General features: G+C 34.4%; 1 protein-coding gene across 15 annotated transcripts in view; it reads right to left on the bottom strand.

Annotated features, from left to right (window-relative positions):
* The window catches only part of LOC125673035 (intermembrane lipid transfer protein VPS13A-like), a 159597-nt gene that overhangs the window by 26049 nt on the left and 118719 nt on the right, over nucleotides 1-14829 (bottom strand). For 14 of the 15 annotated variants that reach the window (XM_056159636.1, XM_056159629.1, XM_056159634.1 and 11 more), the window contains 6 exons: nucleotides 14652-14785; nucleotides 13525-13663; nucleotides 12100-12202; nucleotides 8861-9042; nucleotides 7164-7214; nucleotides 3506-3745 (listed from right to left, as the gene is read on the bottom strand). In XM_056159636.1, coding sequence (XP_056015611.1) covers nucleotides 3506-3745; nucleotides 7164-7214; nucleotides 8861-9042; nucleotides 12100-12202; nucleotides 13525-13663; nucleotides 14652-14785 — 849 coding nt within the window. The remainder of the gene's footprint in view (nucleotides 1-3505; nucleotides 3746-7163; nucleotides 7215-8860; nucleotides 9043-12099; nucleotides 12203-13524; nucleotides 13664-14651; nucleotides 14786-14829) is intronic. The other variant, XM_056159633.1, reaches the window with a different exon arrangement.

Here is a 14829-nt window from a genome sequence, read left to right as displayed (position 1 = left end):
ATTCCCAGTCAAAGATTTCAATTTCCCAAGATTTACATATACATGTAAATATACTTAAGAAAAGATTTTATCATATTTCCAAAGATTTAATAAAGGCCTTAAATGTATTTAATAAAAGATTTATATTTCCTAAGATTTAAATGTATTTAATAAAAGATTTATTATATTTCCTAAGATTTAAATGTATTTAATAAAAGATTTATATTTCCTAAGATTTGATATATAATGATATTTAATAAAAGATTTAATTATATTTCCAAAAATTTAATATACATATTTATATAAGATTTAAATTTCCTAAGATTTAAATATATCTAATAAAAGATTTATATTTCCTAAGATTTACATATATATAATAAAAGATTTATATTTCCTAAGATTTATATATATTTAAGGCCAAGTAAAATTAAAATTACTGTTTTCAGGCCCACACGCATCTGTTTTGAGGTTGCCGCATTGCCGATTTTATTGATTTTTCAATAAAATAAAAAGTTGGTAAATGCAATTACATATTTCAGGGAAATAAAATTCGCATTCATTCTGAATTTCACATTTTGCAGTCGGAATTCTCTTGCATCTTTGTAACTTCTGAATCACAGCCACTTGAGTTCATAAGTAAAATAAGGCGACTAAATGGGGTGGTCCTTCAGATGAGACCGCAAAAACCAAGGTCACAGCAGGTGTGGCACGATCAAGATCCCTCCCTGCTCAAAGGCTGTAGGCGCTGAGCATAGGCCTAAATTTGCAGCCCTTCACCGGCAATGGTGATGTCTCCATATCAGTGAAAATTTTTCGAGAGGGATGTTAAACAGTATAAACTTAACCAATCAATATCGTCACTTCCTCAGTAACATGCATGAGCTGACTGACCAGTGAATTGATTCAATTTCCCAGAATTCCTGCTTGTGTCTCTGATGATGCCCAATTTCAAATCAAATTAAATAAGACTGACTGATGTGAAGCAATGATTGGAAATGTTCACTCTAACAGAGACTGAATCATGTGAAGCGGAGATTGAAAACATTCACTCTATCAGCTAGTATCTCATTTGGTGACCTGCACATTTCACTGAAGGTCACATGTTACAGTCCGAACTGAAGGTCACATGTTACAGTCCGAACTGAAGGTCACATGTTACAGTCCGAATGTGGCTGACACATTTACCTTCCTGTTACACGTGTAAACAGCTAACACTAAGACCTATGGTGATATATTGGAAAACAAAATGAAACAGAGGTACAGTTGCTAAAGTACATATGTATCAAAATAGAGCTGTGTAAACATAGCATTTAAAACATTGTGAACTTTGCTGTTTACTTGGTGTGGTATCTGAGGTGTATGTTTCAGGACCTGTTGGTAGAAGTAGACTTGGTACATGATAACACTGTGAAGATATTAGGGGAGGGCCACCAGTTCAACATCGAGTCAGTGAGAGGAACCATACCAAGGACCCCATTAGAAATAAGCTTTCAAGATGTCCTGGTATTCACCATCTGAGCTGATATTTACTAATATCAGAGAGTCATGTGTTTGAACAATTTATGACTGAAGTTTGCAAAATGTATAAAATGTCACTTGCTTTAAAGAACATTGTTTCCGCTTCACTCCATTCTTAGATCAAGTAATAACCACTTAAGGTATGGTTTGCGACATTTTGACATATAGCGAACAAAGACATGTTGCATATCAGTATGTTCAGTAGCAATTTATCTTTTAAAAATTGACTTTTTAAAAAAAATCGCCCATGTCGTTTTTTGACCAGATGGGCTTATTTTTGTGATGTTTTACATTTTCCGAAGCTTTGTACAAAAGGGAATACTAGTAGTATAAAAATTACACGAGGCAAACTTATGGGGTATAAAGCTGGAATAATTTTTAAAAAGAGTATTATCTATAAGATTATACTACTTAGTGGTAGAAATTTTTTATTTTAAAACACTAAAAAATAGCACTTTTTATATCTTGAATGAAATTTAAATTGGTTGCCATGGCAACAAAAAATGTATATTGAACAGCTTTATAAGATCTAAGTCAGAAAAAATTTACTCTAAAAAAAATATTTGGACCATAACTACTTAAGAAAGCATATAGAATGGGCTTTGTTTCCATGGTAACAGATGAAAAAGAATTATTTCATTTATGCGATTTGTCACTTTGTTTTATAATTGTACAACTTTTGAAGAGTGCATTGAGCATTTTCATGAATAAGATACAATTCCAGCCCAAAAATGATATTTATATTTATTTGTCAAGTATTGTAGTATCACATTTATTAGAAATTAAGATGTTGAGTTTTTTTTTCTAAATTCAATACAATACAATATATTCAATATCCCGGCGGGTTTTCCACGGTCGTGCTTTGTCATAAATTCCATGTTACATTAGCCCGAACCTGTCTTATATACTACATCTTTGAAATAATTTCCCTCTCCTTGTTCCATTGCTTGATGTTTGTTTACAAAGTATAAAGCCCAGTCAGTGGTGGATCTAGAGGAGGTGGGGGGGGGGGGGGGGGGGGGACGTAAAATTAGTAAAAATGACACTAATAAATCTGTTTTATGTCGACGTTATGCAAATGTTGCTCAGACAAAATTAAGACTATTTTAAGATGTACTAGAGAAGACCCCTTTTTTATTTTTACATGATCAGATCAGTCACGTTTTCTACATTTCAAAGTTCATGCGATAAATCGCTCTATCAGCGCACGTAGATATAGCATTGAAATATGAAGTGCTTGTAATTAGAGAGCATTGTCGGGTTTATTTTAAAAAATGCTTGTGAATGTCATAAAAATTCCTAGCTTCGTTAATGTCGAACCTTGTCTTTGAGGATAATATTCACAAACAATGATCGATTATAACAGCATCAAAATAAATCCTACTTTCCCTACTGAGCAAAATTCGCAGAGATTACATGGTCACAACATAATTTTAATGGAAATTAACCGTAGCGCATACTATATATGTATATATAAAAAATTGTAGACTTTCATAATATCAAAGAAAATAATTTATAAATGATCATTTGAGAAACATTATTATTATTTTGTCATAGAGGGTTACACATACTTGACAGCGGTAGTAGATAACAAGTAAATATTATGACATTTTCCCTCGATTCAACTATGACGTGACACATTTTTTCATTATGACGTCATAAAGTGCGAAGTGCACTGAGGTATATCCAGAGTTATTTCCCTGTTGTTGCAAACCTTACCTTAACTCCATTCTTAGATCAAGCAATAACCGGTTAATTCCATTTTTAGGTCATGTATGATGTAATAACCAATTAACTCCATTCTTCGATCAAGTAATAACATACATTTTTCAAACTGGTGTTGTATATAACTTGTCACAATGAGCCTATCTAAATACTACCCATAATTCCAATAACATGCATTTTTGTACATATAACTTGTCACAATGATGTTTACAGGACTGTAAAACCCATAAGTCTATCTAATATTACCCATAAGCCTATCTAATACTACCCATAATTCCACTACCTCTATTCTGTTGTCCCAGCTAGCCTGGTCCACTCCGTTCTTCCATTTGTCTTCCAGCCACGTTACCAAGGTGATGTCCTCCAACATCTTCCACTTGTTCTTGACCTCAATCTCCCAGCTGGCCGGTAGACAGGTCAGACTGACCAGGGCCACTTCCTCGTACACTTCATTGATGACCGATAGTGCTATACCATCCAATGAAATCAGAGAAAACCAGGTCACGTGTTCACCTTCATACATCTGTAATTTCAAATATTGAAATAAACTTAATACACATCACAGATTACAACCCTGTACTGTAGACTCCTTATTTTACGCGAGTACTTAATCTTCCGAAATGCCTAGTGGACGTCAAATCGCGTGACCATGAATTCACGAATCTATTGATCAAGAGTTTTAATATGTATTTCAACAAAATGAAAATAACAGTAGTCTAATTTTATTTCACATGTGGGGCCTCTTGTTAAATTACATAACAAATTCCTCACAACAAATTCCTCACGTATCCTCAGGACTCTACAGTAACACCAGTTATCTTTCCTTTAAACACGTCCAAAGATAATTTATAGTTATACATGTAAACCTACATTCAATTGAAATTATCAATTTTAAATTTGTAATTTGCTAAGGCAGTGGTAATTTCATTTGTCATACAATGAAAATTCTACAAACGTCAAAGAAATTAAGTGTTTAAATGAATCATTTAATTTTACATGATTAAGTTGCTTTTAACTATGAAAATAAAAACAAAACTGTTTTGCACAAGATGCAAACTACTATACATATCATAAATCTTTCCAATCAACGACTCCCTGAAACGAAATGTATATACAGTTTTAGTTTAAATTTAAGCATGTACAGGTGTGTGTCATTTCATTTAACAGTGCCAGTAAATAAACTCTCAGTATTCATTTTCCTCGAGTTTCAGGTTATATATCACTCTAGTTTTCATTTTAGCTCTTACAAGATTGCTATTATTTCGGATTTCCAAAATTTCAACTTGAGCATCACTGAAGAGACATTATTTGTCGAAATGCGCATCTGGTGCATCAAAATTGGTACCGTATAAATTTTACATCTTAATAGTTCTAAGAATACGAAAATATATATTTCAGCTTTGAATATATGTAATATTACAATTTTCAGGTATTATTTTACCAACGTTATATTATGACGTCATAATAAACTTTACTAAAGCATTAAAATGTATTGGCGGATTTTGATATCACTTTACAATCACTGTATACATGTGTAACTAAGCAATATTTATACACTCCTGAAGAAATGAAGAATTCAAATTAGTCGAGTATACTCCATCGGCTTTGTGATATTTTTATCATTATTATATATTATGTATATATTACTTTACATTATTACATTATAGTACCTAATATTGCAAAATGTCTAGAGGACGTCAAATCGCGTGACCATGAATTCAAGAATGGTCTATTGATCTAGAGTTTTAATACGTATTTCAACAAATTATATATATATATATATTAGGTAAAAAAAAATAAAAAAATAAAAAAAAATATAAAAGAAAAGGAAAAGAAACACAAGAAAATTTAGCACTGCTTCTAGCGCTTTCATTTTTCCATCTTCAAAAGCTTTACATTTGTAAATGTTACATGCAATGTATGTAAAGTGAAATAAAAGCACTACCATTTCCTGTTTCTTAAATAATTTTTTTATCTATACATTTACATATACATACATGTATATAAGCGCCAAGTGTAATTAATTAAATGTGGATTATGTGTACTTAGTCATTATTGGATATATTTTTTCTCCTTATTAACTATACCATGGACTTTCGGCTGCAATTTTACTCGATATACATGACATTGATTTGCTACTATTAATAGTAACATGTATATATGACATTGATTTGCTACTATTAATAGTAACATGTATATATGACATTTATTTGCTACTATTAATAGTAACATGTATATATGACATTGATTTGCTACTATTAATAGTAACATGTATATATGACATTGATTTGCTACTATTAATAGTAACATGTATATATGACATTGATTTGCTACTATTAATAGTAACATGTATATATGACATTGATTTGCTACTATTAATAGTAACATGTATATATGGCATTGATTTGCTACTATAGTTACACAAGGAAGGCATTATAGAACAAGAGGTACATTATTTACATTACCTCGGAATTAGAAACCTAAAACACTATATATACTCACACATTCATGCATCATTAATTATCACAATATCCTAGATAATTATTATCCTAGATAATTAATATCATAGATGATTAATATCTTAGATAAATATTATCCTAGATAATTAATATCCTACATAATTATTTATCTTTGATGATTAATATTCTAGATAATTAATATCCTACATAACTATTGTCCTAGATAATTAATATCCAAGATAATTATTGTCTTAGATAAATAATATCCTACATAACTATTATCCTAGATAACGAGCAGTTAAACCAGCGGTGGACAGAACTATAACTATGACAAGGTGTGCTTAAGAAGATAAAGGTCTTGTCTAAATTTTTACTGTGACAAAGTGTGCTTAGGGAGACGAAGGCCTTAAAATTGTCTAAATTTTTACTATGACAAGGTGTGCTTAGGGAGACAGAGGGCTTGTCTAAATTTTTACTATGACAAGGTGTGCTTAGGGAGACAGAGGGCTTGTCTAAATTTTTACTATGACAAGGAGTGCTTAGGGAGACAGAGGTCTTGTCTAAATTTTTTACTGTGACAAAGTGTGCTTAGGGAGATAAAGGTCTTGTGTAAATTTTTACTATGACAAGGTGTGCTTAGGGTGATGGAGCTCATGTCTAAATTTTTTCTGTTTCGTGTAGAAAAAGCATTTACATGAAAAGGTGAAGATAACGAACAGTGATCAATCTTATAACTCCTGTAAGCAATACAAAATAGAGAGTTGGGCAAATACGGACCCCTGGACACATCAGAGGTGGGATCAGGTGCCTAGAAGGAGTAAGCATCCCTTGTCAACCGGTATCAACAATACTTAAAGATTTGAAACAGCATGGTCCAATCTCAATTTAAAGAATTTCACGGTAAGAGTTATTATTTTTTTCAAAATAAGATACAGTATATATTCATGCAATTAATTTTATTGTATATGTATACTTAAAATCATAAAATTGTGTTTTGTTTGTTTGTTGTTTTTTTTTTTTTGCTTTCTAAAAACAATACTTTTCAGATTTCAGGATTTTCAGTCCAGAAGATTTGACAACCACTACCTGCAACTACAGAACAAGACTGCTGGATCCTCTCTCAAAGAATCATTGTGTTATTTATAGAAATAAGGTCATTCTCAGCCAAATCACCTCCCAAAGAACCATCAGAATGATGCTATTTATAGAAATACAGATCATTCCGTGACCAGCACTATAGACTACAGCTAAAATTCACTTTCCCGTTAATTACACCGGTTAGTTCAAGGTCATTCACAATAAGTCGAGCATTCTAAATTATTCGGATATTATCCCTCACACTGTCATTCTATGCCCGCTATCTACTGCATGACAACTAAACACTATGATTCTGTTTACAAACAATCTTGTAAATTTTGTAGGATTAATGAGATCTAGCACACTGTGATAAGCTTATAGGCTGCATAGAGAAGAAAGAGTTACCGTCGGCAACAACCGGTGAGAATGCGAAGTACGGACGTCATAGCAGTGAGCCTTCAATGAAAAACCAGCACGGAAATCAGCGGCCATTAATTCATCATCATAGCAATAATTAAGCTTATTGCATACACATGTACATGCAGAACACATTCAGAATATTAAAAGCAAAATGTAGATGATTGGAATTACAGCTATTTCCCATCATTTTCTTTGAAATGGCCAAAAATCGTTATTTCTCCATTCACATGCCTGTTTGGCTTTAGAGAGTGTTGGCCACATACATCAATAACGATAACGAGGATTCAAGCATTTGTTTTCATAATTACCCTAAAAATATGTTGCAGATAAAAGAATCTCATTTAAATCGATGAATGCAACCTATAACTACCTTCTAATGACAGACTAGTATAACATTGACATTTTTAAAAATAATTTTCAAGGAAAATGCAAAAATAGTAATTCTATGGCATCATATTTCAGAAGAGGAGTCAGATTTGGGAAAATATTATTTCATTTGAAGTTTCTGATTATTTCAACGTGGAGTAATTGGATTTTTGAGAAATCAAAAGAATTCTGAATTTCAGGGCCAGAAAGAGGTATAATTGACATGAAAATGAGTGGTTCATATGCTGCTGGTGCTAAATATATAGAGCTGACACACATTAAACTTCAACAAAAATATTAAAACACCAACGTGCAAGCCCATGGGAGCAAAGTTAATCCAAATGGCATGAATTCAAAACTAAAAAATTACAAATTTGTGTAAAGCAAACTATGCAAAAAAAAAAAAAACCAAAAAAAAAACAACTATATAATCGTTAAATTCACTTGCAGGCAGTCACAAAAATCTTTAAAATTTCAATTGGTAAAATATAAATCATCAACAAACGTCAGTTCTTAAAAAACAAAATTAATGTCACGCAAACCACTTCATCACTCACATTCAGATTTTTCATGTATGAAGTTTGCTACAAGAATCGATTGATAAAGAAAATTATTCCTCTTTATAATCCCAATTTTTTCCTCAATATCATATTAACTGTGATAATACAAAGTAGCAAAATATTTTGCTTTCAGAGATTGACAATTAAGCATTTTTCATATGTGGACTGAAAGAAAGTAGAAGAAAAAATAGAAATGAAGAAAAAATTAACTATTATATAATGAAACATGGTACCTAGTATTATTTGAGACATGGTACCTAGTATTATTTGAAAAATATCCTTAAAAAAAGGATAAAATTAACATGTGATATATATATATATATAATTATATATTTAAAATTATATTCATTAACTTTGCATAAGCCTAAATATAAAATATTGAAAGCTGACAGCAGTCAAGCTAGTTATTGTGTCTTTGAATGATTACATTAAAACCTTAAAAGTTGACAACATTCAACATCGAAAATCGCTGTAACATCATCATCTACTTCACAGTCACTATAGATGCATGCAATTACACACAGCTTGTATACACTGCTTATTGAATATACATTAAAAACCATGCATGTCAAGATTTTGAATAATGGTCTTAAAAATTTAAACAATTTCTACACAAAGCTAACTTTTGATGATCCTATGAGAATATGTGAGCTGAATTGAATTATGAGTTCATTATAAAACATGAACAACAATCATTTTCTGAATAATGAACAATAAACGTCCTTAAGGTCCTTTTCCTGCTGGTGTACAACTTACCATTCTCGCTGCCTCTGCTACCCGGGGGTCCTGGGTAAATAGTACCACCCTCTGTTGTCTGTCCAGAAAGGACACCCAGTAAATGGTCATCTTGTAGGCCTTGGTCTTCAATCTGGATCTTAGATCCACCCCATCAACGCTATCCCCTCCCTCCTCTTCTTCTTCTCCTGGGTCTGTCTCATCTGTATAGTGACACACCGTGGAGGTAAATCATAGAACACACACCGTGGAGGTAAATCATAGAACACACACATTTTATACCGCTAAAAAGACCCCACCGTGAAGGTAAATCATAGAACACACACAGTGGAGGTAAATCATAGAACACACACATTTCATACGGCTAAAAAGACCCCACCGTGAAGGTAAATCATAGAACACACACATTTTATACCGCTAAAAAGACCCCACCGTGAAGGTAAATCATAGAACACACACATTTTATACCGCTAAAAGGACCCCACCGTGAAGGTAAATCATAGAACACATACCGTGAAGGTAAATCATAGAACACACACATTTTATACGGCTAAAAGGACCGCACCATGAAGGTAAATCATAGAACACACACATTTTATACGGCTAAAAGGACCCCACCGTGAAGGTAAATCATAGAACGTACACATTTTATACGGCTAAAAGGACCCCACCGTGAAGGTAAATCATAGAACACACACATTTTATACGGCTAAAAGGACCCCACCGTGAAGGTAAATCATAGAACACACACATTTTATACGGCTAAAAGGACCGCACCGTGAAGGTAAATCATAGAACACACACATTTTATACGGCTAAAAGGACCCCACCGTGAAGGTAAATCACAGAACACACACATTTTATACCGCTAAAAAGACCCCACCGTGAAGGTAAATCATAGAACACACACATTTTATACCGCTAAAAGGACCCCACCGTGAAGGTAAATCATAGAACACACACATTTTATACCGCTAAAAAGACCCCACCGTGAAGGTAAATCATAGAACACACACATTTTATACCGCTAAAAGGACCCCACCGTGAAGGTAAATCACAGAACACACACATTTTATACGGCTAAAAAGACCGCACCGTGAAGGTAAATCATAGAACACACACATTTTATATGGCTAAAAGGACCCCACCGTGGAGGTAAATCATTGAACACACACAGTGGAGGTAAATCATAGAACACACACATTTTATACGGCTAAAAGGACCCCATCGTGGAGGTTAATCATTGAACACACACAGTGAAGGTAAATCATAGAACACACACATTTTATACGGCTAAAAAGACCCCACCGTGGAGGTTAATCATTGAACACACACAGTGGAGGTAAATCATAGAACACACACATTTTATACGGCTAAAAAGACCCCACCGTGGAGGTTAATCATTGAACACACACAGTGGAGGTAAATCATAGAACACACACATTTTATACGGCTAAAAGGACCCCACCGTGGAGGTAAATCATAGAACACACACATTTTATACGGCTAAAAAGACCCCACCGTGGAGGTAAATCATAGAATACACACATTTTATACAGCTAAAAGGACCCCACCGTGGAGGTAAATCATAGAACACACACATTTTATGCGGCTAAAAGGACCCCACCGTGGAGGTAAATCATAGAACACACACATTTTATACCGCTAAAAGGACCCCACCGTGAAGGTAAATCACAGAACACACACATTTTATACGGCTAAAAAGACCGCACCGTGAAGGTAAATCATAGAACACACACATTTTATATGGCTAAAAGGACCCCACCGTGGAGGTAAATCATTGAACACACACAGTGGAGGTAAATCATAGAACACACACATTTTATACGGCTAAAAGGACCCCATCGTGGAGGTTAATCATTGAACACACACAGTGAAGGTAAATCATAGAACACACACATTTTATACGGCTAAAAAGACCCCACCGTGGAGGTTAATCATTGAACACACACAGTGGAGGTAAATCATAGAACACACACATTTTATACGGCTAAAAAGACCCCACCGTGGAGGTTAATCATTGAACACACACAGTGGAGGTAAATCATAGAACACACACATTTTATACGGCTAAAAGGACCCCACCGTGGAGGTAAATCATAGAACACACACATTTTATACGGCTAAAAAGACCCCACCGTGGAGGTAAATCATAGAATACACACATTTTATACAGCTAAAAGGACCCCACCGTGGAGGTAAATCATAGAACACACACATTTTATGCGGCTAAAAGGACCCCACCGTGGAGGTAAATCATAGAACACACACATTTTATACCGCTAAAAGGACCCCACCGTGGAGGTAAATCATAGAACACACACATTTCATACAGCTAAAAGGACCCCACCGTGGAGGTAAATCATTGAACACACACAGTGGAGTTAAATCATAGAACACACACATTTTATACGGCTAAAGGGACCCCAATGGAAATTTATCCATGTGGCTTTCATGGGTAATCCTTGGCATAGGCCTATACAGTATTTATCCACCATTATACTTTTAATATCAAATAGCTGAAACAATTTCCTTTTTTACCCTATGTATCTATTGTTTTAAATGTACATGTATGTCTTTGTGCTATTTTCTTGTACATTTGTATATTCCTAAATAAATAAACTAAGAACATTATGTTTACTGCTTTATGGTCAGCTATTTCATTGTAGGTCAAGGATTATTCCATCAAACAAGAAACATAATTACTGTCAAAAACACACCTCATCATCTCAACAGTGGGTGTGACCTTGACCTCTATTCATGTGTTGTGAATGTTTCAATGACTTTATAAATTTTCACAGAGAAGCGATAATGTAGAGGCATGTCTCCATTCTGAGTGTGACTTCACATCTAGACAAAGCGTTTTGTGTACAACACACAGGTTGGTTGGTTGTATGTTGTTTATGTCCCACTCGAGAAATTTTCCACTCACATGAAGACGTCACCATTGCTGGTGAAGGGATGCAAAATTTAGGAATATGCTCGGCCCTTAATTACGGCCTTAGCTTTTGAGCAGGGAGGGATCTTTATCATGCCACACCTGCTGTGACACTCGGTTTTTGTGGTCTCATCCGAAGGACCGCCCCATTTAGTCGCCTCTTACGACAAGCAAGGGGTACTGAGGACCTATTCTAACCCGGATCCCCACAGTAATGCCAGTATGAAGATTGTTTGTATAACTACATGACATGGTTATAAGATGGAGGTTATATTGTCACACTAGAAGATTCTGAACTCACCTTCTGGACTGGAGTCGACAGGTCCGTCCGTGACGTCATGGTAGTTATATGTACTGGACGACTGAACGAGCTTCACTGTCAGCCGCTTGGGATTGTAACTGTCCTGTAAAAAATATAATTTGTTTTTGTTAAAAACAAATGTCTCCCCAGCTCCCCAAATTGAGAGTGCTCCAAATTACAACCTCCTCCCCTTAATGTACTGCATGGTATGGAGGAGAAAGCATGAACAGGAACATAGATAATATGAACTGCACTTTATGCATTGAGGAAAAAGATGGAGAACAGATTCCACATCGATGTGACCAATGTCATTGTTGTATATGATACGAAAATAATGACTGCTACGCTGAAGTATCAGCAGAACAGTGTACTTGGATGTACATGAAAAAGCTATAAAACACTCCTCTTTGATCCATTGTCCACTGTAGGAAAATATTAGATCCCTGGGTCAGAATAATGTGAACATCATTAAATGATAATGAAGTATTGTACAAAATTTCAAAGCTATCCCATAAGCCATACAGGAGAAGCGTTTACAAACTATTTTACACCCTCCACCCCTCTTAGATCCACTAAACTTTAAAGATAATAATTGGATCCTCCTGTCCAAACAATATGCATATCTGCATATGGCAATGAAGCATTGCACATAGTTTCAAGTTTTAAACTATCAAATAAGCCATACAGGAGTTGAAACATTCACAAAATTTTGTGAAGAGACAGAGAGTATGAAAACAGTTTGCCTCCCCCTGGAAGAGGGGTACATACATGTAACTACATATATTTATCGTATACTTTATAATGATTATGCTGATTCTGCACTGCTCAACAAGGGTGATGTCACAATAGCCGATACCAACGACCAGTTCGAAAATCCACATCATATATCAGACCGGTGTGTAAAAATCCACATCACATATCAGACCGGCGTGTAAAAATCCGTATCAAGTCGGAAATTAAGTATTCGCTCGTAACAATTGATGTATCAAACTTTTTATCATGCTAAATCAATGTATCAAAGTTAATATCGTACACAGTAAATCAATGTATGAGAGTTATTATCATATTAAATTAATTATGATTAATGCATCAAAGTTTTTATCCTAGTTAATCAATGTATCAATGATTTACAATTGTAGTAAAGCAGTGCACCTAGGTTTTTACTAGAGTAAATCCTTGTATCAAGGTTTTACTGTAGTAACATAATGCACCAGTATTCCTTGATGTACCTTTCTAATGCAAAAAAGTAACCTGCATGTGATAAAAAGAAGAGCAGCTAGATTAATGTTTTAATATTCCATGAGATCTTTCAGTCTTAAGATAGATTAATGTTTTGATATTCCGTGAGATCTGTCTTATGACATATTAATGTTTTGATATTCCGTGACGTCTCTCAGACTTATGACAGATTAATGTTTTGCTCACTTTAGTGATGTCGATTTCCGACTCCTGGCTTTTCTTCCCGTTGTACACATTCCACAGCAGAGTTCGATTTCCAGTCGGGTTGTCCCATGTGTACAGAATAGACTGGTTCTGTCCCAGGACAGTCATCTGGTGCTGGCCCCTACAAACACACAGTGGACTGAGAACTGAGGACTCAGTTGTTGATAAAGAACAAGGTACGGTTGTATACATAAAAAGGCCCAAAAAATTTCTCTCTATAAAATGTGTCTGGAATTAACCTTAATCAGCGTTTTAAGAAAGTAAAATAAATGTCAGGTATACTATGTCAACAAAATCAGAATGATAGTCCTAAATGGATAGCATTATGACATCATGAATAAGACATTTCCCGCCTTTTTCTCAAAATAAGCCTGAAAACTGTCAAATGTCATACAAATTATTGCTCAGGAAAAGATGTGCGCATTTGTCGAGCAAAATGAAAATGATATATATTGTGTATTATTTTGAGATGAAAAACAAGCTTCAATATGAATTTGCTCGACGCATGCGCTGTATGTTTTCTAACAGGAAAACCACCTGAATTTGTGGATATTTTCATTGAAAATGGCATTTTTGCAATTTTATGTCAACTTCAAGCTCTCGTCATATGACACAAATCATTTTGCTGATCAAACTGAGTGAATTTTGGGTTTGCTAAAACTATTCCTTAATTGAATGCCAAGATTTGAGCTCCAAGTGAAATCATCAATATTTTGGGCCAGATGACTGTAGAAACTGTACCTACTTCTTTGATACAGTATATCAGGGATCCTGTCCTGCACTCACATCTTCCCCTTTGGCAGATTTAGTAAGAGTTTCATGATAGCAATGCAGATAAGTACTCATTATCCCCTACAGAAATCGTTCTCGTTTACATCATTTATTAAACACTGTCAATATACACCCCTACAGAAATCGTTCCCGTTTTAAATTACATCATTTATTAAACACTGTCAATATGCACCCCTACAGAAATCGTTCTCGTTTTAAATTAAATCATTTATTAAACACTGTCAATATACACCCCTACAGGAATCGTTCTCGTTTACATGATTTGTTCATGGTGTGTCTTTGCTGTAATGTCTAACGATATCATCTATTAATCTTACTTTTGTCGGATGACAATGAAGATGTCTTCACAAAGATTTTCGACCTGCACTGGAGCGTCACCCACGTCATAATCGGAGAAAGAAATGGTTCTGGAGGTCTCCAGGCCTCCACTTACTTCTACACACACTGCTGTCTGGTGAAAGAAAATTAATCATCTAAAGTTATAAACCTCTACAC

Source organism: Ostrea edulis, chromosome 3 (genome assembly GCF_947568905.1).
Source record: "Ostrea edulis chromosome 3, xbOstEdul1.1, whole genome shotgun sequence".
Taxonomy (NCBI): domain Eukaryota; kingdom Metazoa; phylum Mollusca; class Bivalvia; order Ostreida; family Ostreidae; genus Ostrea; species Ostrea edulis.
The sequence above is the reverse complement of the archived record's forward strand: the minus strand, read 5'-3'. Positions and strand labels throughout refer to the sequence as shown.